This window comes from Amphiura filiformis, chromosome 1, assembly GCF_039555335.1.
Source record: "Amphiura filiformis chromosome 1, Afil_fr2py, whole genome shotgun sequence".
Classification (NCBI taxonomy): domain Eukaryota; kingdom Metazoa; phylum Echinodermata; class Ophiuroidea; order Amphilepidida; family Amphiuridae; genus Amphiura; species Amphiura filiformis.
This window is the reverse complement of record NC_092628.1, coordinates 17498182-17525379: the sequence shown is the minus strand read 5'-3', so window position 1 is coordinate 17525379 and position 27198 is coordinate 17498182. Positions and strand designations below refer to the sequence as shown.

Below are 27198 nucleotides of genomic sequence, written 5' to 3'. Positions count from 1 at the left end.
TTAGCATAAATTACTACCCAAAATAAACAACAAGAAACAACTTTATACGGACTTGCATCACTCTAACATGTTCCCTAAATTCATTGTTTTGGCATTTTTTATCTCAATTCACTGCACTGTATAAAGTACATTTCAAGCTTTCAGGTGATGACGCGTTTGCAATGCGCTCATTTTTTATGTAGGAACATGCCAACTTAAAAATGATTCAATATATTAAGCTGCTGGTTATACAGCAATGAAGTCATCAAATAGCATATTCAAATAACATAGAATTCCATCTATGAGGGAACAAACCAAAAGATCGATGACGTCCTATAAACGTTTGTACAAAAACATCGGTCTGAAGAATGTGTCATTATTATTATTATGTCAAAATTTTCAACATTTCTTTATTACGTTTCAGGCAGGGAGGGAGGGGGTCGGCTGAGAAACGAAACCAGTTACGTTTATAGGACGTCATCGATCTTTTGGTTTGCTCCCTAAGCATATATGCCTTTTTTTGACGAAAGGCAGACACCCGCCACAAAAATTTTAATTTGGAGTTTGTTATTACTGATACAGGCATTGGTACAAACATGTATTATTGTAAGACCAATGTATTGTAATGTTTAAGGGTATCTGCCTTTTGTCTTTTTCATCAAAAAGCCCTCATTTAGAGGCATATATATATATGCTTGTAGACGGACAGAATTCTATGGTATATCAGTACCAAATCAAAGTACAAACAACTTTCATGTTTGCTTCTTGATGCTGCAAATTGAAGATCTAATTAATGGAAACAAGATGAACCATATCAAAGATAAATTGTTGTCAAAGATAGTCTGTTAACTTGTCTGTATTTCCTTTTCTACTAGGTTGGTTTCATCGATTACATCGTGCACCCGTTATGGGAAACATGGGCAGATCTGGTATTCCCAGATGCACAGGACCTCCTGGAACATCTCGAGGAAAACAGGAATTACTATTATGCGCAAACAGAAAACAGTCCGACGCCGGACGAACAGGAAAGGGACAAGGATTGCACGCCTATTGGCGACAAGGATCAGTTTGATCTGACACTAGAAGACTGTGAAGGTGAAACTGCCGCTGAGGCAGAGGCGGCTGCTGAGAAGGCAGCGCAGAGGATAGAGGCCAAAGAGGCAGTCGAGGCAGTAAGAAAGCTGTCGAAAGAACTTAATCAGCGTGATATTCAGGGGTGCAGTACGGAGGAGAGAAGAGCCAGTCAGGAGGGCAAAGACGAGAGCAGCTATGCATTCTCGAATCTCACACACAGTTCGACGAGAGAAACGGACATTTGAAGGCAGCGTGCATGCACTAGTGCATGCCTCGTTTTGTGTGTGTTTTTACTACTCCTCATCTCATACCTGTTGATTGCAAACTATGATTAAATATGCATTGTGAAGAAGCAAACACATGAGTGTTTGTGGAAGAGTTGGTTGTGTATTCATAGAACAAATACAGTATGGCTTATTCGCTGTCGTAGTGTACGTTACAATATTACTGTTGCTAGGTCAACTGGCTCACGCTTTCTTTGTTACGAACCACTGATCGAAATGATCACAACACAAAGCCTATGGCATATCAAAATTCGGAACAGGTGTATGAGCCCAGGCTTGAACCAGTAACCATTACTAACGTGCACTACGACAGCGAATTTCCATACGAAAAATCTTGATTGAAGGACAAAGTTAAATAATTGTATAATTTTGCCCCAGCTGTGGACTGTATTTAAGTTAAAATTTTGTGTGTATGTGTGTGCTAAGATGTACATCTTGTGTTTTCATCGTCATTGGCAAAACAAGTTGCCTTTGATACCCAACAAACCACAAAAACTTTGATAAGTGCAAAACTATTTTGCACCCTCCACCATAGCATAGTGCTATTCCAGTTGAATTCCTTACACCCCTTGTGGAAGACATGACCTTAATCTTGCACACAGGGAGTATAGCTTTCAAATGAAGTCGCCCATTCAGGTAACACCTTCTTTGAAATTCACACACCCTATGCGGTGTATTAAGGTCATGTCTTCCATAGAGGGTGTATGTATTTGAACTGGAATAGCCCATTGGTTACCATAGTAATGAAATCCTCACCTGTTCTATAAATTCACAATCAATACGTTTAGTTATTTTATCAAGTTTGGAATAACTTAATGTGGATATTTTTATACAAATATCACTCTCTTTTTTTTTCCACTTAGTTTGTTTTGTAACTAAGAACTGTTGTTGTTGCTATAGTTTTTCCTGATACTTGAAAAAATTCAGTTTTTAGTGAAAATTTCTTCTTAAAAACGGGTTGTTGAATTTTCAGTTTGTTGTTATCAAATTTAGGGCTTGTATTAAGAAAGGTGGACTAACATCAGGGTTGCCAAAAGATTTCAGCCCGAATCGCGGGTCAAATAATCGAAAAAGTCGCCCAATTTTCTCTTTACCTCTTTACCATTGGTTTCTATGGGGCAGGAAACTATCGGAAGTCGCGGGAGCCAATGTTGAAAAGTCGCCCAAATTTTTTCTTAACCATTGGTTTCTATGGGACAGGAAATTGTCATAAGTCGCGGGAAAAATCTTCAAAAGTCGCCCAATTGGGCTACCAAATCGCGGGTTTGGCAACCCTGACTAACATTAAGTTAAGACTTAAGAGGGAATGATCGGCTTATTTAATAGAATGTTCTTCTTGGACAAAATTCTTGGCAAAGCAAATTGGGCCATTCCATTCAAAATGCACACTCCCCCTGTGGAAGATTTTGGAAATATCTTCCACAGGGGGAGTATGAATTTCAAATGGAATGAACACATTAAGCAGTTCTATTTCAATGTCATACACCCTCTGAGAAAGATTCAGCCTGAATCTTCCACAAAGGGAGAGTGAGTTTCAAATGGAGCTGTTAATGTGTTCATTCCATTTGAAATTCATACTCCCCCTGTGGAAGATATTTCCAAAATCTTCCACAGGGGTAGTGTGGATTTTAAATGGAATAACTCAATGGCAAAAGAAAAGCAAAGAGTAGCATTAACAAACATGTGAAGGATGCAGTATGTGACATGATAGCATACACTCTTAGAAAATAAAAAGGTTCCAAAAAGGTTCTTTCCTAGATGAGTCTTACAGAACTAGGAAATGATCGATCTTCAGGCACTCTAGAGGAACTTACTGTGGTTCTCTAAAGACCTGCTGAACCTGTAATGGTTCTTTCAAGGTTCTTTGAGGACTTGCGCATTCAAGTGCATGTTCTCACAGGAGAACTTTAGAATCCTGTTAAAACTTTTTGTTCCAAGAGTGTAAACTTTTAAGAGTCCTTAACAGTTACAGAAACTAAGTTAGTGCACTTTTGTGAATGCAAGTCAGAATATTTGATTTGATTCCAATGATTAAGCACATGAATGCTACCTCATTATAAAGTCTCGTATCTATAATTGGAATTGTTATTATGACAATGTGACAATAGTATGTTGTCAGTGTTAGCAGCAATACATATTACACTACTGAAATGATTTCTGCAAACGTTTGCAAAGGTACAGCCAAATTATTTCCCTATGTCAGGGTATGTTAGCCAAATTTTAGAGCTTGTCCACATACCTGTAGGTTATAATGTGACTGGAATGTGACCTTTGACACACGGTGCCATTGTAATATTCTAGTAGTTGTGGTAGTTGTTGTGATAGAAGTTCACATATCATTCGCATTTATGTTGGTAAAACTTAAAAGCTGCTTTTTAAGATTGCATGGCCAGTTTTAAAAAAACGTATTACATACGATGAAGAGTCTTGGTGCTTGGGGATCAGTCCAGGGGGGTAACCAGTGGGATGGAAGGGGCGGATTGCCCCCCTCTCGAAAATGTTTCCTTGGATCACTTGGAATGCCTAGGCTGGTTACATGCCTGGACCAGTCATTATAAGCACGAATTAAGCAGTACAGTAAGGACATGTTTAAACCAAAAGCAATGTTGTCCCACATCTCAGATGAAACCCGGGTCAATGTGTTTCAGAAGATTAGTGTGAACATGCTGTCTTGTGATTTATATGAATCATGGCAGACTGTTGAATATAAATATGCACACCACCACACACCCCAGTGGCAATAGAGATTGTGCGTGAACTTATTATTGATTGGCTCCAAACAAAGGATTTGAACCGATGTCCTTCACCGTAATCATGGCGCATTGCAGTCCATTCAATCAGATGTTGTCATCAACCTATTTGATCGTAGTGCATTTGTTATGTGTGCATGTGAGACAAACTGTCACGGTATATTGCAATCATGCTTTTGTTGAATGCATTTGAGTAGTCCGACATATTTTTACGGTATGATACGTCATATGCACAACCTCTATATGTCACAGTGGTGTACATGTATAAGTATTGTTGATGGTGAATGAATCGTGTTTAATGTGGATTGATGCAAATCACATTTTGGTATGGAATTAGTGTGAACAAGAAATCAGCTATTGATTGTTTTAAGAAAACACCTGCATTGACTTGAATCACAGATTTTGGTATGAACATGTCCTTAAAAGGTATTATTTGATCTCATAAACCGACGATCCAATTCTATGGTGGAATTAAACAGTGATTTTGTATATTCTTTTTTCTTTCTTGTGTATTATAATTATTTATAAACACACAGTCACAAATGTAGCAACTAATGTGCCAAGAAATGGGTTCTAGTGCCATGCTACTTAAATTTAATTGTGCCATTTGTAGAAACGTAAGAGAAATAGTCAAAAAGTGACAGCAGAATTTGTTTGCCTATTTGAAGGATAGAAAGTCGTAAAAACATTAGTCCATGCTTTTAATAGACCCTTTGCACAGTCAGTCATCTCAAAAAGTTTACTGACAAGCTGTGTGTTTATGCGTATGCTGTATACTTTCATTCTAGGGCATTGCATAAATTTAAACGAGAATTGTGTAAAAATGGACTTTTGCAGAGCATATGGACTATTCCAGTTGAAATCCATATACCCCCATGGAAGACATGACCTTAATCTCCCTCACAGGGGGTGTAGATTTCAAATGGAGTCACCCATTCAGGTAACCCCATTTTGAAATTCATACTCCCTGTGTAGAAGATTTAAGGATATGTCTTCCATAGGGGGTGTATGGAGTTGAATTGGAATATCCCTATGTTTGAATGGAGAACCATATTTGGTAGCAAGATGGTGGATCCACGCAAAGGGTCTATTATAAAGTTGTCGAATTGGAAAGCTTGATTTGAGACGAATATGGTGAAACAATCACTTTTGTTTTTCCTTCTGCTATGCTATAATGTGCAATTTATTTTCAATAAGTGGTGTTACCACAATGTGATGACACATTAAAAATTAAGAAGAAGGATTGGATTTTGTTATTATTTGTAAATAGTATACTTTTCTTTTTGAAGAAATTTACAATGCTGATGGTGTGGTAGTTTTGATCTAGAATTTCAGTAAGAAGTGAATGTGTTTGATGAGCAAAGTCGAGAAAAGGAAAGCTTTGGTGATGTATTCACAGTCAGTATGAGTTAAATGAGGAACTGATTGCACAGTTTGATGATTATCTATAGATTTAATTTTTTACTTCTTTACATCATCAGGGTTCTATCTTAAATTTTTGTGTTATACCGTGTCTTATCTCAAGTTGAGAGTACCGTCAGTGTGCGTTTATGCAGTTGCATCGTGAGCGTAGGGACGAACAGCACTTCTATACGTGTGTATACACCTGTGGGATTAGGTTAGCGCACAATTTGAAACTGCGCCATTTAGCATGGTGGTACTCTTAACTTGAGAACTACAACCTATAAAAGTCATGACCTTAATCTTCCACACAGGGGTGCACATTTCAAATGGGTTACTTGAATGGGTGACTCCATTTGAAATCTACACTCCCGTGTGGGAGATTGAGATCATGTCTTCCATAGGGGGTGTGTGGATTTCAACTGGAATGATCCATTTTGGACAATTGCACAGAAAATTCAAGATGGCTGATTTTGTTTTGGCAGTGATTTCTCACCAAGTGAATGCAAATGAACTTTACAATTACTTGCTCTCTGTAAAATTTCCTCTATCTTAGCTTTAGCAATTTAATTGTGCTTGATTTATACTTTTTTATTTGTAATTTTATTATGACTAGAGTAATTTATTAATTACGATTTTGTTTCTTCATATAAAACAAAGTTCCTTTTATGTTTTTTTCTAGTTTCTAGTCTTTAAAAAGTGCCAAATATGGCGTCTTACTTTCATCTGAAATGTGTTATTGAAATGGATAAGCCAAATGTGATCTATTTTTTCTGGATTTGTTTTTGAGTGCCAAGATTTTTTATACTGGATATGTTGACTGTTTTGGGACTTTTCTATAACGCTCACTTCATTCATGACTTTTTGCGCTCTTTCAGATACTGTATACTATTCTTTTTATCAGGTCACTTAGCCTCTGACTTTCAAGGACACTGAGATGAGGAGGTTTGTGACAAGTGGATGGTGCTACAATTTGCTTTTGGCTAGCTTGATGATGACACATTTTTGTTGCAAATTTGTACAATTGGTCAGACTTTTATGAGGAAAGTTTAAAATGAGCGAAAGGAAAGTTGTACATCTATAGAAGGCAAAAATTGTGTTTATTTTTAGTGTACAATACAATAATATTGAGGTAATATCTGGGGTCCATTTCACAAAAACTTTACGAAGCTTTGTAAGTCTCATAATCAATCGTAACTTAATTACAACGTATCACAAGTTCCATGTCACCAAAGTAACTTACGATCGGAAGTAATATGGATTTACAGGGACCCTTCGTAAATTTTATTCTAGTAAAAGGGTATTCGTAACTTATGAACGGTCACTGGTGTTGAAAAAGGTTCAGAGTTTAGTGAAATGGACCCTTGGTCATGTTATAATCCTTCCACTCTGATAGCGTGCGAGTGTGCACGTACAGTAGTGGGAATTGATTAACCAATGGACTCGATCATGAAATATCAGCATTCTACACAAACCAAAACAGGTTGAGGTTGTGGTACAGCTATTTCTCAATTCTGTGCAATAATCAGGATGCAAGTCAGCAATTGCAAAAGGATTATGACAGAGACTGTAAACAACATGTTGGATCTAGTCATATTTAGATTCTGGCATCTCAATTTAATGCACACATTTTGTTTCTGTGAATGGTGTGGAATTTCTGCTGCCAAATCAGTTTCTTTTTCTTCTTGTTTTATAAAACTTATTCCATCTTCAAATCATTTGACTAATTTGGTCTTGATTAAGTTGGTTTTATGTAACTCATCCATGGATGTTCCAAACATACCCTAATCTTGATTAATATAAATGAAATGAACAAATTTGGTTTTGCAAATTACTGAATGTGCATTGCTTTGAAGCTGGATTCATAGGTGTTGGTACAGATATGCATCAATATCTTTTTTGAGTTGGTGAAGTTGGTGCCTACAGGTGCCATTGTTGCCGGTGACGTCAGGAACGGAAATTAATTTGGTGTGTTGTACACTTACCCATGCATGTATTGCCAATAATTATACCATATTTATTATAATAACCATCTCAACTTATGCAAGGCACTCTGTACAAAGGTAAACGCAAGTGTAGGGTTCTGTGGACAACTTGCGCAGCACATGCATGGTGCAGCTTATACTATGGAAATTATGGCACAATGTTTGTAGTATGTTTTACATGATTTAGATTACTATACAACTATGCCTATACTACTGAATGAAAATATGTTGCAATGGATGGTACATCTTAGCTAGAAGTGGCAATGTAATATATTGGTAAATTGTTTGTGTCAGGATAGAATGGGAATTAGCAGGAAGTGAATATGTAGACATGTATCTGTTAAGCATGATTCAGTAAAGTCAGTTAAAACTTGGCAAGTAGGTATTAAGCTGATGAACATGACACCCTGACAGAGTGTTGTCAAAAAATCCTGAAATGGCAAAAAATCCTGAAATGGCAAAAAAAATCCTGAAAAATGTACTTTGCCTATACATTTGTACAGGATCATTCCAAGTAAAATTTCCTGAAATCAGGAAATTTCCTGAAGACTGGCAACACTGTACGGTGACCCAAGTTGTCTGGATCAAGAAATAGGTCTTTGAATCATGAGTTTTTGTGTCATAGACTAATATGCAATCTGGTTGAATTAAGTCATGTTGTAAATAGATTCAGTGTTAAGCTATGGTTATGGTGATGAGTCAAGTTTTGAGTTATGGAGTCATTGAGTCATTGAGACATTTATAACATGTATGACTTGTAATGACTCAAATCGACTCGACTTGACACGAGTTTGGTGAGTCAACTACAAGTCTGTTGTATAATCAAGGCATCCATGGCGAGATGTACCATATTCATTGCGATAATTATAAGATATGCATTTGAGCACAATGTTTTGTGTCTCAACAATTGAGTGCGAGACTGAGAATAATCATCGGTGTTAGAAATAAATTCAAATCCTTTCATTGGCTATATCGTGAGTCATCTGTGTTTATGGTCAATTTGCTTGAAAGTTTTACACATTTATTTCTAATATTGATGCAAATCTGATCTCACTACCATTGTACCAGAGTTCAAAATAAAGGAAGATGAAAGTCCCCTTTTCATTTGCCCCTATCAGTGGCATTGTCAACCATGGAAGAAATAGTAGGTATTTGGTCCCTTCTCTCAACTTACAATGTATGATTAAAATTTAACTCAGGTGGGGAGCTTCATTTTGATTTGTGCATGAATGTGCAACAGAGATTCCAAAAACATACCCACAAATATATGTGTACTAATTTTCTGTTATTTCTGTTCAAAATTACAGTGGATTCTGGAAAAATTTCAAACATTTAGCTAAAAGACAATGATAAATGTGCACTTTTTTTAAAGATTGTTTTGATAAATATTTTGAAAAAAAACCCACCACCCCATCTCTTAACCAGTTTTTTTCTGCAACTTGCATCCCACATCTATACCAAAAAGCTTGAAAATGCACCGCAATTTGGCGTACATCCCTGTATACGTACCCAACTTACATTACCACTCAGAACCCCCCCCCCCTGCGCCTCCCTGGGAATTCAAACATGTGTCCACTGGGAAGTGCGGCATATGCATTGACTATGCAAGCTTAGTGTTTGTGAATGCATGTCAACACTATCAAACTAATGTTTCAAAATTGTGTAAAGTGCACTTCTGATCAAATCTGAGTACAGTTGGCTATTACCGTTGAATTCCATACACCCCTGTGGAAGACATGATATAAATCTCACACACAGGGAGTGTAGGTTTCAAATGGAGTTGCCCGGGTAATTATTGAATCCACACTCCCTGTGTGGAAGATTAAGGTCATGTCTTCCACAGGGTGTATGGATTTCAAGTGGAATAGCCCGGTACTTTCATTATTTTCTTTCTGCCTAAATGATTGAAAGACAATCACAGGTGGTCTATCATCTTTCTTTGATGAATTCTGTGTTTATACCACGTTTACCCTCTCCTGAAGCAATAGAATGCACTATCATTATATAATATGTAAAATTGTACATAAGTATTCATTGAAACTCTTTTGTAAATTAATGCAATTAACTTTTCTGTTCTATACATGTAAAGTAGATTATTATATTTCATTTCTTTTGTATTATTATTATTATTGTGTTACCATAACAACAACAGTGCAATGAGTGGTGCAGCTTGTGGCTGCGGATTATAAAGAATAGTATCCTCATACCCAAAGGCTCGATTCAGTGAGCTAGCATGGGTAATGTGTGCTTGTAGATTGACCCATAACAGTTTTGGGGATCATCATGCCTCACACAAAAACTAGGATTGTTTAACGCTTTTTCCTTAGATCAATAATGAGTTTTCAAGGATTGTTTTTTTTTTCTTCTGCAAATACACCCTTTTAACAGCAATTAATGTAAATTTCTGTTTTTAAAGATTTTCCACAAATTTCCGGCAACTAGTTGTGAAAGCTGGACCAGTGAGAATAAATAATAACTATTCTACTTTAAGAAAAAAAGGTCACCTTTTTCAATAGTTTGGAAATATGTTTTTGTTTAATTGTATCGTGTTGTTATTTTGCTTTTAATAATGAAATAAAACAGTCCATCAAATTTTATTTTCAGTTATATGTTAAAATTAAAATTTGCTTTAAAACTCTTTAAAATTACCTGCTCATTTGGGGGATGTAGTCATACATAGGTCTATAATATAGAAATATATAGAGCTATATATAGAGCTATAGACATACCATACTAATCATAAGTTCAGCAACAAACATGATTTTTACATGGAGGATTTAAAAAAACCAATTGGTGCAGGTGGGTATAGAAAAAAAATCACTAAGAGCTTTGTAACTTATGATAGTATCATAGGGGCTATTTTTGAGCCTGCAGTAGGAGGCTTCTGTTGATCCTACCTCCCACTGGAAACAAAGAATAGTAATTAAGTATTCTGGTAACACCATGGGCACTACCAGCCATTAATCGGTCTCTAAGAACTGTCTTGATTGGTTGCAAAGAGGTGTATATCGTGTGTTGAGCCAATCAGAGGTTTGGTAAGAATAATCAGTAGGGCTGAAGGGGGATTAAGCTTAAAATTGCTGAGAGATCTAAAAGCTCTATTTTGATTGGTTACTTGGATGATTATATTATGTAATTAACCAATTAGGGGCTCTGTAAGGAAAACAGTAGTGCCCATGGGGTTATAATATTAAATGCTGTTTATCTGAGGTGAATACATCCATATCAGATGTAAATACCATTTATATTCTTGAAATGTCTTAGAGATATATGTCTGGACGGGTTTGTTTATTATTATTATTAATATTATTATAGCATTTCTTTTTCATTTGTCTGCACAAAGTGTATATAAATTTAACAAATGTGTGTAGGTTATAATTCTTCTATTGTATCATATCATTTCTGTATGTTATTATAACAAAATGTGACAAAGGCTCTATATAATATATTATATATGAGATAAAACTTGTTATATAGCTGTGTATGTAAGTATGTTATTACAAGAAATTTAATGCTAATTTACAACTTTAAAAACAATGTGTTAATTTTAAAACTAGGCGTGAGGTCTAGTGTAAATTGCTGTATATAACAGTTTAAAAAGAAATTTAGCCTTATTAATAGTATCTATGTATTGTTATAAATGATGACAATGGCTAGAAAAAAATGGATCAGATTATAGCATCAACCTCCAGAGAGCAGAGTCCTTCAAACATGCATGTCACTGTTCATAAAGCATCTTGCAAATTGTGGGTATGAGTTTATTGTTACCCAGAATCCTGAGTGGATTGTTTAACTTATGTTTTGTTTGTAATTCTGCTCTCAGATGGTGATATTTTGTAGAGTGGTGTATTTGCTGGATAGTAATCATGTCACATAATTCTCCAAGCTTATAATAACCCCATGAGCACTTTATTTTGATTAGTTACAAAGAAGGCTATATCATGTATTGGGCCAATCAGGGATATGGTAAGAAATAATCAGTAGGGCTGATTAAGCTTAAAATTTCTATAAAACTATAAAGCTCTAGTTTGATTGGTTACTGAGATGATTATATCATGCAATTGACCAATCAGAGGCAATGTAAGATAGTGCTCATGGGGTTAACTAAATTCTACAAAACTATCTTTCCAAATCTACAAAGATCTTCACAAACTACAAAATGTTTGTTCAATTTTGTGAAATTATCTTTTGCTAAATTTTAAGATATAGATAATCATGTCATTGGATGTGTGAAGAATACATACTTTTCAATTTCATATGTGGTCAGAAGAATGATTTATTATAGCGGTAGTTTACAGGGGAAAAAGTAAAATTTTAACTGAAATGTAAACAACTTTCTTGAGGGAAATAAAAACATAGGATAACAAATTCTCACTTTATTACAAAGTTATTCTGCATAGTGGCTAATATTAGTGGTAAACATTTTGTAAGTTTTCATTGTCAACTTTCAAATCCTGATATTTTCTTCACTAGTGCCAGTGGGTTTAACTTATTTGAGATATCGGAATTTCTCACGCCAACACTAACGTCTGCGTTTATTCAAATTCACTTCACTGTGTCTGGATTTCAATGTGTCGACTGCAGATGACATTAAGTCCAAATTTTCTTTAAAAATTCAATAAATTTTAAAATTTAACATTTCCATGACCATTTTGGGAATCTGCGTGAAATATGCATTAAAATAAGTACAAACAAGCCTAGTTGTTCTTGAGATAGCTCATGATATTTTGAGAAAATATCTCAAATTTTGGGACTTTTACATAAATCATTCACTGGCATTGGTGTAAGAAATTGTCAACACATATTCCAATACACAATTAGTCCATTTTATTCTCTTAATATTGAAGCGTACCATTCATTAAATATCTGCAATACTTCGTGCATTGGGCCAGTCTCTGGCCCAGTATGGCAGTTCTGAAGTACTGTGTGTCACCAAAAACTCGGATAAGCAGAAAACAGTGCCCTCCGATATGGCTGTATCTCAAAAACTCAATTTACCTCCATCCAAGTAACATTATGCCATTAATAAATACAACTTACCACCTCCCATGGATGAAATAAACTATATATTTTGTGGATAGAGGTGCGGAAGTGACAGCAAAATGAATGGGAAATCGGAAAAGAAATTGCGCTATTCCATTCACCACCTATGAAAGACATGATCTTAATATTCCACACAGGGGGTGTAGTAGATTCGATATGGAGTCACCCTTTCAGGGAACCCCATTTGATATTCACACTCCCTGTGTGGAAGATTATATTGGGTGTATGGGATTCAAACAGAATAGCCAATTATGTAACATTATTTAACAATTCGACTGCTCAGTGCCAGAAGTGTGTAAGTGCAATAGCTGCCATGCGGATGAGTACAATATACTGACAGCATTACCGTGTGTAAATTGCCAAATGTTCATAGGGCAGCTATTGCACTTACTCACTTCTGGCATGGAGCAAATTCCATTCACATTGTTGCATGCCCAGTCTAGTGTTCAAAGGGAAGAAATATGTTATGAAAAGTGTGATCAATCAAAAGGCTGCTGTGTGCATTTGTTATCTTATGTAATGGATACTTTTGTAATCACTGATTGGGGTAGCTACTAATGAGGTTTAATGCAGTATTAATGGCTGCCTTGTGTACTAATCTGGGTTTGTGTCAATTAAATATAAAATAATAATAATCAGATAAAGATAAAAGTAATGTAAGGCAGCTATGATATATCACATAGGCTATTCAGTTGAAATCCATACACCCCCTATGAAAGACACTGGGAGTGTGAATTTTAAATACAGTCACCCATTCAGGTAACCCCATTTGAAATGCACACTCCCTGTGTGGGAGATTAAGGTCATGGGGGTGTATGGATTTCAACTGGAATAGCTTATTTTGCATCTTTTTTATCACCCTTTTGAGATTCACTATACAGTAAATACCTATTCTGAACTAAACCAGTAAAGATCATGTTGACAAAAAAAGAGAATATGACAAAAGATCAAGATGAAGGAATAAATAATAGACAGGCTTGCAAAAGAATGACTTTATACAATGTGTGACTGTGTTTTTATTTTCGTCAAGATGTGCTCAATGGCTGGGATAGGAAGGTTCCACACATTTTTTGTGAGAATTGAGAGCACACCAGACATATTGAATTGCATTTTGAATACGAGGAACGATCTTCTGATATCAAATAAATTAGATTTTTTTAAATTCATGATATGGCAAATGATTAAAGATTGATATTTTTGAAATTTTAACAGTTCAAAGTAAGTTGCATAAATCTAATGATATGTACTTAATGTAGCTGGGATGAAAAGCCGTCCATCATATGAAAATTTTGACCTTTTGTATTGAAGATATAGATTTTTTCCCAAAATACCAAAATATTTTGGGGAAAAATATCAAAATTTTCAATTGATGGTCGGCTTTTCATCCCAGCTACATACACTTAAAGTACATATCATTAGATTTCTAAAGTTGACTGTTGAATATCAAAAATTAAAAAAAATATCAGATATCAGAAGGACATTTCTCGTATTCAGAATGCAATTTTATATGTTTGATGTGCTCTCAGGTCCCAAAAAAATACTGTAAACGTTGCTATCTGATTCCTTAATCATGTATACTAAATGTCCTCAGCTTCAACCAAATAGGCCAGAGCCTGTTAATCCCATAGTGACCCTTTGCACAGATCTTGCCCCCAAGATGAAATTATCCACGCTAAAAGTGCATTTATGCTTTCAGCGTCTTTTCTAACAAGGCAAAGCATAAGCGATAAAAGGTGATGACTGTGCAAATAAAGTGTCAGTAGCAGAATTTAACTGGAGAAATTAAACCCTGGAGTCGGATATAAACCTATATTGAATTGTTAGGCACAGGGACCAAAAGAGAATTCTGGGGCCAAAATGTGTGCTTATCAGGCAATTATCAGGCTATTCCAGATAAAATCCATACACACCCTATGGAACATATGACCTTAATCTCCCACACAGGGAGTATAGATTTCAAATGGAGTCACCCATTCAGGTAACCCAATTTGAAATTCACACTACCTGTGTGGGAGATTATAGCCATGTCTTCCATAGAGGGGTTTATGGATTTTGACTGGATTCGCCCCAATACCTTATGTGCTTATTGTATAGACCACTTGACATCGTTGTTTATCAACAAACTGCAGGGCAAAGAACGATGGAAATTGCCATAATTCGTGCGCATACTGACAGGCAATGATGTCACATGTCACGTGGTCTATATATATAAATTTGCCAAGTGCTTAGCAAAATAGTATTGGGGTACATTATTTTCCCTCCCCTGAGTGAGTATCCTGGAAATAGTGATACTGCATCTATCATTTTCAGCAGTGACGTAGCCAAGAGGGGTAGCTGCTCCACCTTTTTTACCCTTGAGCAATTGTTTGGCCTTAGCATGAGCTTACAAAAATCCTGATACACCTGTTAGCTTATGAAGAAGTTACAATTTTGAAGAATATGCACTGCGTTTTTCAACCAAGTCGGCACTAATTTCGTCTAGGGATCGGCAGCCTGGAACAGTAACATAATAAACAGAAACTCAGTGAACACAATTTGTCCTTGTAATATATAATTATAATGAATAAGAAAGAACACCATTTCAACAAGGCTCTCGAAGGCTTAATGAAAACAAAAAAAGTTTTTTCCTGAAAGGGTGTGCACATTTTGCTTTTTGAGAGCAGTTTTACTTTGATTAGACTTTTCTTTTGTTTTGTTTTGTTTAAAAGAAAAATCCTTCGAAATGTTTCTGTCACAGAACTGTTCCATCAAAAATGTGAAAATCATAACTATTAACTATTTTAAAACAATTGAGATTAACATAAATTACTAAGAATAAGCTGGTTGAACAGGTAGGAAGGAAATATAGACATCAAACTTGGAAGGATTGGAGTACAGCCCAGAGAAAAGTGGGTTTAACAATGACTCGCAAGGATTACATGTATACAGCGCATAAAATGTATCTGAACACTTCTATAACAAAAGCAATATTTGAAAGATACTAAATCTAATTTACCAAAATAATGATGTAGTCCATATATGGAGAAATTGTTCTGCATATTTTGATACATTCGGCACGATGCGTCTTTCTTTTCCCCAAAGTTATCACAATTTGAATAAAAAGGTGAGCATTTCAAAAAGTGATAAAATTTACATACTTTTCTCTCGCGGGATCTCGAAACATGCCAATTATGAGTGCGGCGAGTGAGTGTTGATCCCTTAAGAATAAGGAAAAAAAAAAAATTGTTGTGTTGCCCTCAACCGCCCGCCCCTAAATCCTGAAAAATCAGGGTCGCAATTTTTTTTTTTTTTTTTGAATGGTGATTTTTACAGACTTGTTCAAAAAATCAATGTTTTTCACTTAAAATTAATATTTTATTGAAAGACTAGTCTTTAATTGATGTTTAACAGGTATCCTGAAGTCAAAATTGACAAATGTCCCCTAATTGAAGAAGCATTATTTAATATTTTGAGGGGATTTTAAAAACTAGAGGTTTAAAAAAAAAAAAAAAAATCCGACCGTCCTACCCAACTTTCCCATTTTCTCACTTGAGGGCAACACAACAATTTTTTTTTTTGCCTAACCCTGAAGGAGGAAATAACCCAAATCGTCACTTTTGAAATGCTCTCTTTTTCTATTCAATTCAGTATAACTTAGGGGTTGGGGTATCAAAAAATGTAAAACAAAATTAGCCAACTAATGATTACTTTAATTGGTACTTTTAGGTTGAGTTTTTAAAGATATTGCTTTTGTTTCAAGGATTTGAATAGTTTTTGTGCGTAGTATATATTATAGGGAAGGAGCATATGGATTTTCTGACAATAATTTTAGGGATTTGTTAGCATACTTACCTGATAAAGCCATTGCAATACTAAATTCATCACGAAGGATTTCAAGAACTTTCTTCACTCCATTTTCACCCTGTACAAAACAAGAAATTCTGTGATCACTTTTTGAGCTTGTAATATTATTTTCAAACTATAATCACCAAAATAATGTCAGATATCGGGATATTCCAGTTGATATACATACACCCTCTATGGAAGACATGACCTTAATCTTCCAAACAGGGAGTGTGAATTTCAAATGGGGTTATCTGAATGGATGGCTCCATTTGAAATCTACACTCACTGTGTGTGAGATTAAGGTAATGTCTTCCATAGGGGGTGTATGGAGTTCAACTGGAATAGCACATTATATCTTTGGTAATATAAGAAATGTCAATTTAGCTGCATTTGAAGCTGGGGAAAAATAAAAGTTAAGCATGAAAATTATGGAAATTTAGTGAGAAAAGTAGTGTAAATTTAGAAATAAAAGCCAACTTACATCATACGCTAATCCCCAGATAACAGCCCTGCCAACAAACACAGCTTGAGCTCCAAGAGCTAAAGCTTTCACAACATCCGTTCCCATACGTATTCCTCCGTCCACGTACACCTCAACACCAGAACCTTTGACTGCTTCAACAACTTCAGATAGAACATCGATCTAAGTAGAGAACAGATAAACCTTCTTCAGCATACCAACTTCCATTTTGTTTTGAAATGAGTAATGTCCCAGCAAACACAAAAGGTTTCATTAAAAACATTTAAATGTCAGGTTATATAAAGGGTATAAAAGCGTTTTAATAACATTCAGTTTACAGCATTTTTGAAAACGTGATGCAAAACGTTGCAACATAATGTTATTACATGTTGACAAAGCTCGGGTGACAAAGTAGTTTGTCAAAACTTTTTTGCAATAACATTTTGACAACATTTTTAAAATGCTGTTTCAGTGTTTCTTCATATTATTGAACATTTTAAAAAAAATTCATGACCTTTATATAACCCAACATTTAAATGTTATAAAAACATGTTTATTTCATATTTATAATGTTTTAAAAACATTTTTTTGTTTAATAGGGTGCAGAGTCAATCTATATATTTCAAAAAGTATTAGGAAACTGATTTAGCTAATATTATGGTCAGTGCATAGTTCAAAATTTTGCTTTAAATGTAGCAAAGTTGATCAGATTCTTCTACACCTGCCTCTGTTTAAAATATAAATATGCCCGCCAAAATATTAACTCCCACCCCCAGAAAAAAATCCTTGTGCTGCTACTGGGCGGTTATAGTTCAACTGTACCTTCCGTAAGTGGCGCCTCACAATACACAATATTGAATGTATTATACTAGCATAATCTATTTACCGTTGCTGGTACTCCATCCAGGCCACGTCCTCCATGATTTGATACCAAAATCCCAGAGACTCCATGCTTCACAGCTTCACGTGCGTCCTCAGCTTGATGGAGGTAATTATAATAAATAATAGTCTGATAATATATTTTTTTAATCTTGACTATAAGAAAAATATTAGTAAACTTACATTTTTAATGTGAAAAGATGATCGAGAGTTTTTAAATCAAGCTTGATATTTTATTGGACCTCAATCATTAAACCCCAGGCATTTCTTGCAACTATCTTTTTCCCATATTTCTTGCTGATCATCAGGAATTCAGTTTTATCATTAAATGGGCATATATCTTGATGGACTATAAAAAAACACTCTCCTGATGTTTGAGAATAATTTGAACATTTCATAAACCATCATTTAACATTAAGGGGTACTACACCCCTGTGGTAAATCTGTGACTATTTTCGCATTTTTCTCAAAAAATAATAACACACTGGTAACAAAAATTAAGTAGATTATTGGGGCAAGGATCCCAATTACTACATTGAAATTTCAGTGACTCAAGACAATAGCGGTTCAGTATATGGTCCTGTGTCACAACCTGGAGTACCTTTGTGTTACATAGTAAAAAAATGAAATGGTTCATACATTTTACCTACACATCTCATTTGAAGTGGTTCATCCTTCTGAGCATTTTGACACCTTTTTTATGGAAATCGGTTAAAAAATGAGAGAGTGCTTGGCAAAAACAATCACAAAGTAGGGAGGATGTAACCCCACCTCTTTTTCCACATTTACAATCATTCTGAGCAAGTATTGGTCTTTTAAATGAAATTTTGTATTTATTCACTTGGTTTAGATGTCTGGGAGTTCATTTAGACATTTTTTTACTAGATTCAAATTTTTAAAGGGGGTTTTAAATCAAATTTACAATATGAATCCCTCCCCCTAATCCTCCCCCCCCTAATCCTCAGCCACCCTTGGCACATTTCATGCCAAACGTAATAAGAAAATAATTGAAAAATATTTGAAAACAGGATAAAAACATGAGTAATATAGAATAAATTAGCCTCAATTTAAGACCTAATTGAATCTTCTAAGTGAAGGAATACTCAAGAGACAGTGTTTTGAAATCCAAACTGCACATCAAAATGTAACAAAGCCACCTTTTTGTGTACCCCAGTATATGGCACAGGATCATATATGATCGGAAATGAGGTACATCCTAGCGGTACCTAATTTCTTACCATAAATAACGAACCGCTTGTCTTAGGTCACTGAAATTCCAGTGTAGTAATTGGATACCTTGCCCCTATAAAAAACATAACTTTTGTTACCACTGTGTTATTAGTTTTTGAGAAAAATGCAAAAATAGACACAAATCTATCGAGGGGTGTAGTACCCCCTTAACATTTATAAGCATTTCGACCAATCGGATTCAAATTTATCAGACTATATTATTTTCGATCATGCCTCTATTAGGATATACTTTCATTACCCCAACCCTTTTTTAAAAATTTATTTTGTGGAGTCATAAGGTTTTTGGCCAATGATATACTCACTAATAATGAGTTTCTCTTTTCATACTTTTCATCTTTATAAACATGCATTATGGGCTAAGCAAGTTTTTGTTAAAGCAAAAGCAGCCTTCAAACTTGTCTAACCTTGAATGACCCGGGCCGCTGCAGCCCGGGGTCTCACTCACTCATATGTAAAGATGGTATGGGTATGTGTTGCGGTTAAGGGTCCCCTTTTAGGACTCTCCGGCGGTTCCTTAAGAGCCACATTTGCATCATGCTCCAGTTCATGGAGCCTAAAACTCTGAAAATTGTAGCTCTTTAGCTCAAATTTTGAAAAATGTTGAATTTTTTAGCTCCAAAGCCTATCATTTGGCCAAATTTTAGGTTGCAGACCTCCACAAAAATGTTCATCAAGCCCCTATTTTGACCCAAAATCAGTTCTAATAGTTCCCAAAGTTTGGCGCTCTGCGCCGCATGCCCCTACCAAAATTTAAGTTGAGTCCCCCTGGGTTTGGTTGCTATCTTACCGGTTAGTATTCCAATTTGGTTGCTATCTTACGGTTAGTATTCCAATTTGGTTGCTATCTTACCAGTATAGTATTCCAATTTGGTTGCTATCTTTACGGTTTAATAGTATTCCAATTTGGTTGCTATCTTACCAGTTAGTATTCCAATTTGGTTGCTATCTTACCGGTTAGTATTCTAATTTGGTTGCTATCTTACCAGTATAGTATTCCAATTTGGTTGCTATCTTTACGGTTTAATAGTATTCCAATTTGGTTGTTATCTTACCGGTTAGTATTCCAATTTGGTTGCTATCTTACCGGTTAGTATTCCAATTTGGTTGCTATCTTACCGGTTAGTATTCCAATTTGGTTGCTATCTTACCGGTTAGTATTCCAATTTGGTTGTTATCTTACTGGTTAGTATTCCAATTTGGTTGCTATCTTACCTGTTAGTATTCCTTTGGCAACAATCGGCAACCTGGTAATGCTTCTTAACCAGTCCACTGAATCCCATGTTGCTGACTTGTCTCGCAGTTTATCGGTTTGAGCATAAGATCGAACATTAATAAGCCCCTGAAAGTTACCTAAACTATATCAAATATATCAAATAGCAATAACAATTGGATGAGCAAGGGTATACGTTTTACCTAAAGTCATAGTCAAAAAAGCCAGATATGCCTATGCTAATGTATATCGCTCATTCTACAAAATCCGGTGCCAATCCACTAAAAAAATAGAAAAAATAAAAGTTGTTCAAAAAAACCTGCTTTTTGTGTTTTTAAAAGTAAATGTATCACTACTTTCAGATGTAAAAAATTGCCAACACCACTTGCATATTTTTCTTTCAGGATGTCATGATGTTTTTTAACATTAAAACTCAATGTAATATTAGCTACGTTACCGACTATAAAATGGGCTGTTTTTACTCAATCCAAGGTCATAAAAAGCAAATTAAAGATCACTTGAGTGAAATGTAAAACAGATTTCACCATTTCATAGAAGTTTTGAAGATGCATAAATGAGTGTGTAACGTAGCTCACAGTAACGTAGTTCACTGGTTTTTAATGTTTTTAATGTGATTTGCGAACGTTAGAACGTTATGTCGGTTAATTCTAATATAAATGGGGTTCGACCACTGGTAGCTTTCACATATTATTAGGAAGTACATGTAATACAAGTGCATACTATAGAATTCTGGTAACATAGCTCACCAATCTTAACATGGTCGGTCGAAATTTCAATGTTTACAACATTTCTATGCCAAAAATGCTACAGCATCACGATTTTTACTGTGATTTTTAAAACCTATGAGTGTTTCCTTTCAAAACCGCAAATTACATTGATACCTCTGTTTTACTTCTTTCCAATAACGTGTGTTAAAAAGGGTAACGTAGCTCACAGCGTTTTGGTGGAAAGTGCAATTTATTTTAGAATTACACAAAGACATTTTAATCACTAAAAAATAATGTTGATAAACAATATGATGGTGCGTTATCTAATTAAAAAACAACAATATGTAAAGAAATCGCATTTATTCAAAGAAAATATTTAGGGTTAGATGTGACACTTGAGCTGTGGAAAGCGCATTTTTAGCGATTTTGAGCCTTTGCAAGGGTTAATCAGGCTGAAGAAAGCATTTAAAGTATGGAAAACTATATATGTCCGTGTAGATCTCGTTGAGTTCTACCAGAAAAACAACATATTTGATGCCCTAAATGCTCGACAAAGTTTTTGTGGACCAAAGAATGGAAAAAAGGCTATTGGCACGGATTTTGTAGAATGAGCGATATCATTGCCACTCCCCATGCCCAAAATTCATGGTTTTGGCTTGACCCCCTTTTTGTAGGTGCGGCTACCCAATGACCCCTTTTTTTCTAGAATTGTATCATCACAATGCCACAAAATAATGCAGAAACTTTCAAATTCTCTTATTTCAGCAAATTTGTTCTGTAAATTTGAGAAAATTTTCTACCCAATGACCCCTTTTTCATTTTGTTTGTACCCAATGACCACCGTTTTCATTTTATTTGTACCCAATGACCTTTTTTAAAACAACTTTTTGTACCAATAGGCCCCTAATTCATGGCGCTGGTAGGCACATACCTGTCACTTCTAAAGTTGAGTGCCCCCCTAGTGGTATCCCAAAACCCTTGTTGTTGCCAATAAGCTGGTTAAAAAAAACTCATTTGTTTTATTTCAACTTCCACTACGATCTGATCCACCAAAGAATACAATGCAACTCAGGAAGGTAGGAATGTTCAAACCGAATATTATTGGCAAATAACGTTGCTCAAGTCTACATCTTGATCAGGTTTCCAAACTTACTTATTCAAAGAAAAAAATGAAAATAGATTTTATTATTTGGCAACTGACCAAATTGAAACTTAACCTAAACTTTACTATACATGTTGAGGTTTCTCTTACCTATACTGTGCAGGAAGCACAAATTTCCCATGAACATTATAACGACCTGCTCCTTCAACAGGCTTATCCATTGTCAAAAACAGCGCTTTAAACCCCAGGTTTTCTGCTCTTTTGACAAAATTCTTTAACAGTTCACGATCTTTGAAGACATTAATTTGCAACCATCTTAGTCCTTCAGGCGCGGACCTTGCAACTTCCTCCATTTTATTGGTTGAATAGGTGCTAACTGCCATACCAGTTTCTAAAGCGGCTGCAGCTGGAAGTAAATTGGTTCAAATGATTCGTCAAAATGGTAAATTACGACCTATTCGCTGTAGAAGTGACGTAAGGCTACTATAGCAATAGATGAATACAATTTTTGAATAGATAACCCTGCACAACGTTCACGCGGTACCTATGCATTGAACTGTAGAAGTCAAAGAAATACTAATCATTCACACCTGTAAGATTAGTATCTCTGAAAAGAGCGGTATTGTATTCAATCTATGATTGCAGACATACACAGGTGATGAGTGCAACCTGCTTGTAGTGCAGGGCGATCTATTCAAAAAAAATCATTGCTATGACAGTTAATCCAATTACAACGTCACAGTGAATAGGGTTATAGGCAAGGATACAGTAATAATAAACATGGAGATGCAATACATTATATTATGTAACAAATTGTTTCTTTGATGCCAAATTGATTTGCAAACGAGCTATTCATTACGTGGTACCTTTTGTTTCGGACAAAATGGTTCCGCCATTAACAGTATTTTAAAATTTCCAGGAGAGCATTAAATAACTCTTCTGGAGCCTTCAAGGAGAGCTGTTTAGAACATTTACAGTAGAATGTAAGGAGAGAATGTTCAACTAAGGAGAGCTAAAAATCACTCTTCTATATCAGATTTAAGGTGAGCGCTCTCATCTCGCTCTCCTCAAAAGGCAGTCCCTGCATTAAATTGGTACCGTAACTTACCTGGCAACCACCTGCTGACAGCATATTAATGCTTTATCCAGCAGGCGGCTGTCACTAAGTGATCAAAAGAAAATCGTGTGAGGGCACCACTTGAGAAAGTGGTATACCATTATTTTGTTCTCTCACAGCTCAAAAATTTTATGAAAACGATGAAAGATTAAATACCTCTAGCCGTGGCTATCTCCCCGTCTGGATGAGCCATACAATGTACACCAGTGGGTGATATAGCAATAGGGAATGCAATTCGTTGTCCTAATATTGTTGTTGATAAGTCTCTGTTAGACACATCTCTCATTAAGCGTGGTTTTAGCCATATTCTGCATAGACAAAAGAACATGTCATTAAGAGACAAAAATTTTTGAAATTGTGTTTTTGGGGCGCCCGCTACGGCGGCGGCCCCATTATTAGGCTTGACTTTGCAAAAAGCTTTTAATTTCAGTCTTGCTAGATTTACTTCGCAATTGTTTTGCTAAAATTATGCCCAGCTCAGAAATAAAACCACAATTTGCTTGGATTTTATTTTATTATTGTTTTCTGATATGGATGGGATAAAATCTTGTGCGTATATTCTTTGTTTAAAATACAAAATTAATGGACTTATAAAAACACCAAATAACCCGTGACCTTTGTACGGGCTTTAACTAGTTTACCGCCTCTTAGAACCCGATAGACGGTGACCAACACTATGGATCACAATAGCCTAATCTCAATGGCATAATCCAATAACCTCAAATAAACAATCATAGTGCAAAAGTTGACCTAACTTGCAGAGTATGAGTTTTTGTACCCAAAGTTTCAAAGTCATTCAATTAATGTACACATGTATACAATGTTGTATAGTTGTCCTTGTTTAATACGCAGGCAGCAGGGTACAGTGTATGAGTAGGTATCTTATCAAGATCAAGATAGTGATAGTGACATAACAATTAACATGCTTATCTTACCAAGGTCTTATCTATCTGCATGGTGTAATTGAAATTACTATACAACATGTACAGGCTGTATCAAAAAGTTTGGTACCCAGCAGTTTTGATAGTTATTGAAAAGGCTGTTTCTTCCAAATGCAATATCGGGTCCCCCTTAAAATGATAAAATGATCAGACCATAAATCTTTTGTGACTCTTTATGACATTAATCAACAAATTATGCGGATCCTAGATGTGTCGAGGATGTTACGTTTATGAACAAAACGTTACGTTTGTATTTTCAATTTGTTGCTACGTGTATGTCAACAAATGAAAGTTCTGTAACTTTTTTTAATTCTTCAATGCTAAGTATTCTTTTGGATATCATCAAATTGTATATCTCTAGTCAGATTTTCAGTGTGTTAACAACTATGTATCAAAGACGTTACGTTCATGTACAAAACATTACCGTTCTTATCTTGTAAACATTGTATACCCATAGCTACTTTTATGAAGAATGAATGTTCTGTAATTGTTTTTATCCTTCATCTCTATTAGATTTTCAGTGTATTAGCAAGTAGATGATGTATATGTATCACAGACGTTATACATTCATAAAAACTTTTCTTTTGGTCAACATAGGCGTAGATCCAGGGTGGGGGATAACCCCCCCCCCCACAATATTTTGGCAGGGGGAGCTTACTTACTTGTGTCTTCTATACTATCCATCATATACCCCCATGCATAACGAGATTCAACAATATTCAATATCCAAAGCAATATCATCACTACAACTTGCCCCAAAAACAGAACTCCCCCACCCCACATAATCCCAAATTGACACGACAGTTTCATTCCAATTCAATTTATTTCATCCAAAACGGTCCTGTGATACACCTTCCCCAATCAAACACATTTGCATTTGATCATCTTCTACTCTTCCCTAGAAAAAATCATTATAATATCAAATCTAAACACCATGCCATGGAATTCACCATATCACGTCCAAGCTCACATTGGGCGCCCCATTCCTTTTTTAAAGGAATTTTTATTTCACTATATGAGTGCACATCTGTAAATAGGAATCTCCTGATACCCTTGGGGTAAAAATCATGTGTTGCAAAAAATGCAAAAGTGGCATTTTACTTTAGGGGGCTGGCATTTTCTTTGGAAGGGGGTGGGTACCAAATATACTGGGGGTCATAAATTTTTGGAAAGAAAAATAGGGGGAGTCATGAAAGTTTTGATGACTAAAATGTAGGAAGTCACAAGATGACCACAGAAGGTGTATCAGTGGTGGGGGAGGGGGTCATAAAATTTGTCGCCGAAATAGGGGGGTCGCAATTTTATTGATGCCGATTTTTTGTAAATTTGGGACCCCCCCCTTCCGAAGAAAATGCCAGCACCCTAAAGACTAAAATCCAAAAAAACAAAAAATAGGCACTGTTTCATGGTTTACCCTCATTAATTTTAGGCCTGGCTATTAAATCTGTGTGTTGGGTAGTGTGGGGTTGGGGGCAGGGGGACATGTTTCCCCTAAATTGTTCCATGGGGGACCCCCCCCCCTAAAATTCCTAAATGAAGACAAAATAAAGCAAAATTTCCTTGATGTACATGTACATCTTCCTTTTTGGCATGAAAAATTAACAATGTTTTTTGTAAATTGCACAACTTCTGCTGGTGTGTGTGTGAGGGTGGTATTTGTGGCTGGGGGTATTTTTCGATGTGATTTAATGGCTGATGTTGTGTGGGGTAGTGTGGGTGGGATGTTTGTCATGTAGGATAAATTTTTTTGGAATGGGCTTTTTTGTTTTTTTGAAAAATGGTGGAAAACCCTATTTGATCTATGATACCTGGAAAAAAGGAGGAGGCCTCTTTTATTTTGTATTTTTCTGGTAGGTTAGACCCCTCCACTGATCGGGTACAATTACCGATTAGGGTGCAACTTGGTAGACTTGAGTCCAGTCCGCGTTTACGGAGTTTAGGGTTAGGGTTTAGGGTTAGGGTAGAGGAGTTGCACCCTATTTGGCAATCGCTCCTTTTAGGCCTATAATTCGGCCTTATTGCCACGCCATTGAAATTTGCCCAGTTGCATGGTTCAGCGAACCAGGCTTCCCCCACTTTAAAGTGGTCTGACCAAATAATATAGGCGTAGATCCTGGGGGGATAAATCTCCCCAATATTTTGCCAGGGGGTGGTCCATCCCCCCAATGTTGACACCTGTATGTGGGTTTCTGACCAAATTGACCTCATATTTGGCCATGTTAGCCCCCAAAGTGCAAATTTTTGCACACTTCACACAAATTTATTCCACTTTTATATTTCATCAATTTAGCTTCGCTTGCATTTGTATACTATTTACTTATTCCGTCGCCAAAAGGTGCTTCATTCACTAGGCCTATACTTCAAGAATTTTTTTCCCCCCCCACCCCCCCCCCCCATGTCAAAAAGAAATCTACGCCACTGGATCAAATCAGAGAGGAATAAAAGCACTGGCACCGAAGTATGTGCTCAGTGGAAAAGAGAAAAAAAATCAGAGAGGAAAATGCTTTGAAAGTTATCACTGTTTACAAAAATGGTTTATTCACTGTTTTATTATGAGCTATATAATATTATGGCATGGTATATTGGTCTACTGCATAGGCCTACCGGTACCTATTGAAGACTTTTAATACCGGCTTTTAATCAAGTGATCGTGTTTTAAAGCTTTTTAAACTGCATGCCAGTGTCAAATTCACTCCACTTTTGAGTCCATTGTGGTCTTACCTTCTATATGCCTTTACATTGTCTTGTAGAGTTTGTTCATCGCTAGAACCTCCTGCAAAATAATTATAAACATATTTCGGTAAATTCCGTTGTGCAAAGTCTTCGAAGTCTTTAACACACACAGGTAATGCGACAGCCATGTTTCTACCTGCCTACTGTATCTCTATATGAATGGAATGACCTTAGCCCGAGGTACTCACAGTGAGGATCTGATTACAAAGTATAGGCTATTCAGCGCGCAGCGTACATGTATTTATTTATGTCTAGCGTTTAATAAAACGTAAAGGCGACCCGGGGGGTTCTTCGAAAAAATTTGTACGGGGGTGTGCCACGCAGACTTTCGGATGCTGACTTTCTCTATACCTACTTTTTGCTGTTTTTGCTACCCATCAGTATACCAATTTTCAAGAAAAAGCACCCAAAAAGCACCCAAATTTGCCATAATTGG

The 27198-nt window shown here is 35.9% G+C and overlaps 2 protein-coding genes across 15 annotated transcripts in view; one reads left to right on the top strand and one right to left on the bottom strand.

Moving 5' to 3' along the window:
- The window catches only part of LOC140162964 (3',5'-cyclic-AMP phosphodiesterase 4C-like), a 573837-nt gene extending 560326 nt beyond the window's left edge, over positions 1-13511 (top strand). For all 14 annotated transcript variants that reach the window (XM_072186398.1, XM_072186475.1, XM_072186546.1 and 11 more), the window contains one exon: positions 855-13511. In XM_072186398.1, coding sequence (XP_072042499.1) covers positions 855-1298 — 444 coding nt within the window. In that variant the 3' untranslated portion in view covers positions 1299-13511. The remainder of the gene's footprint in view (positions 1-854) is intronic.
- On the bottom strand, positions 13505-26958 carry LOC140163853 (2-Hydroxyacid oxidase 1-like). The gene is made up of 8 exons (XM_072187192.1): positions 26751-26958; positions 23245-23396; positions 22122-22377; positions 20144-20286; positions 17688-17779; positions 16823-16984; positions 16348-16417; positions 13505-15009 (listed from the first exon to the last, which is right to left on the bottom strand). The coding sequence occupies exons 1-8, from the start codon at positions 26888-26890 to the stop codon at positions 14939-14941; spliced, it is 1086 nt and encodes a 361-aa protein (XP_072043293.1). The 5' UTR covers positions 26891-26958; the 3' UTR covers positions 13505-14938.
- Between the last annotated feature and the right edge of the window lie 240 nt (positions 26959-27198).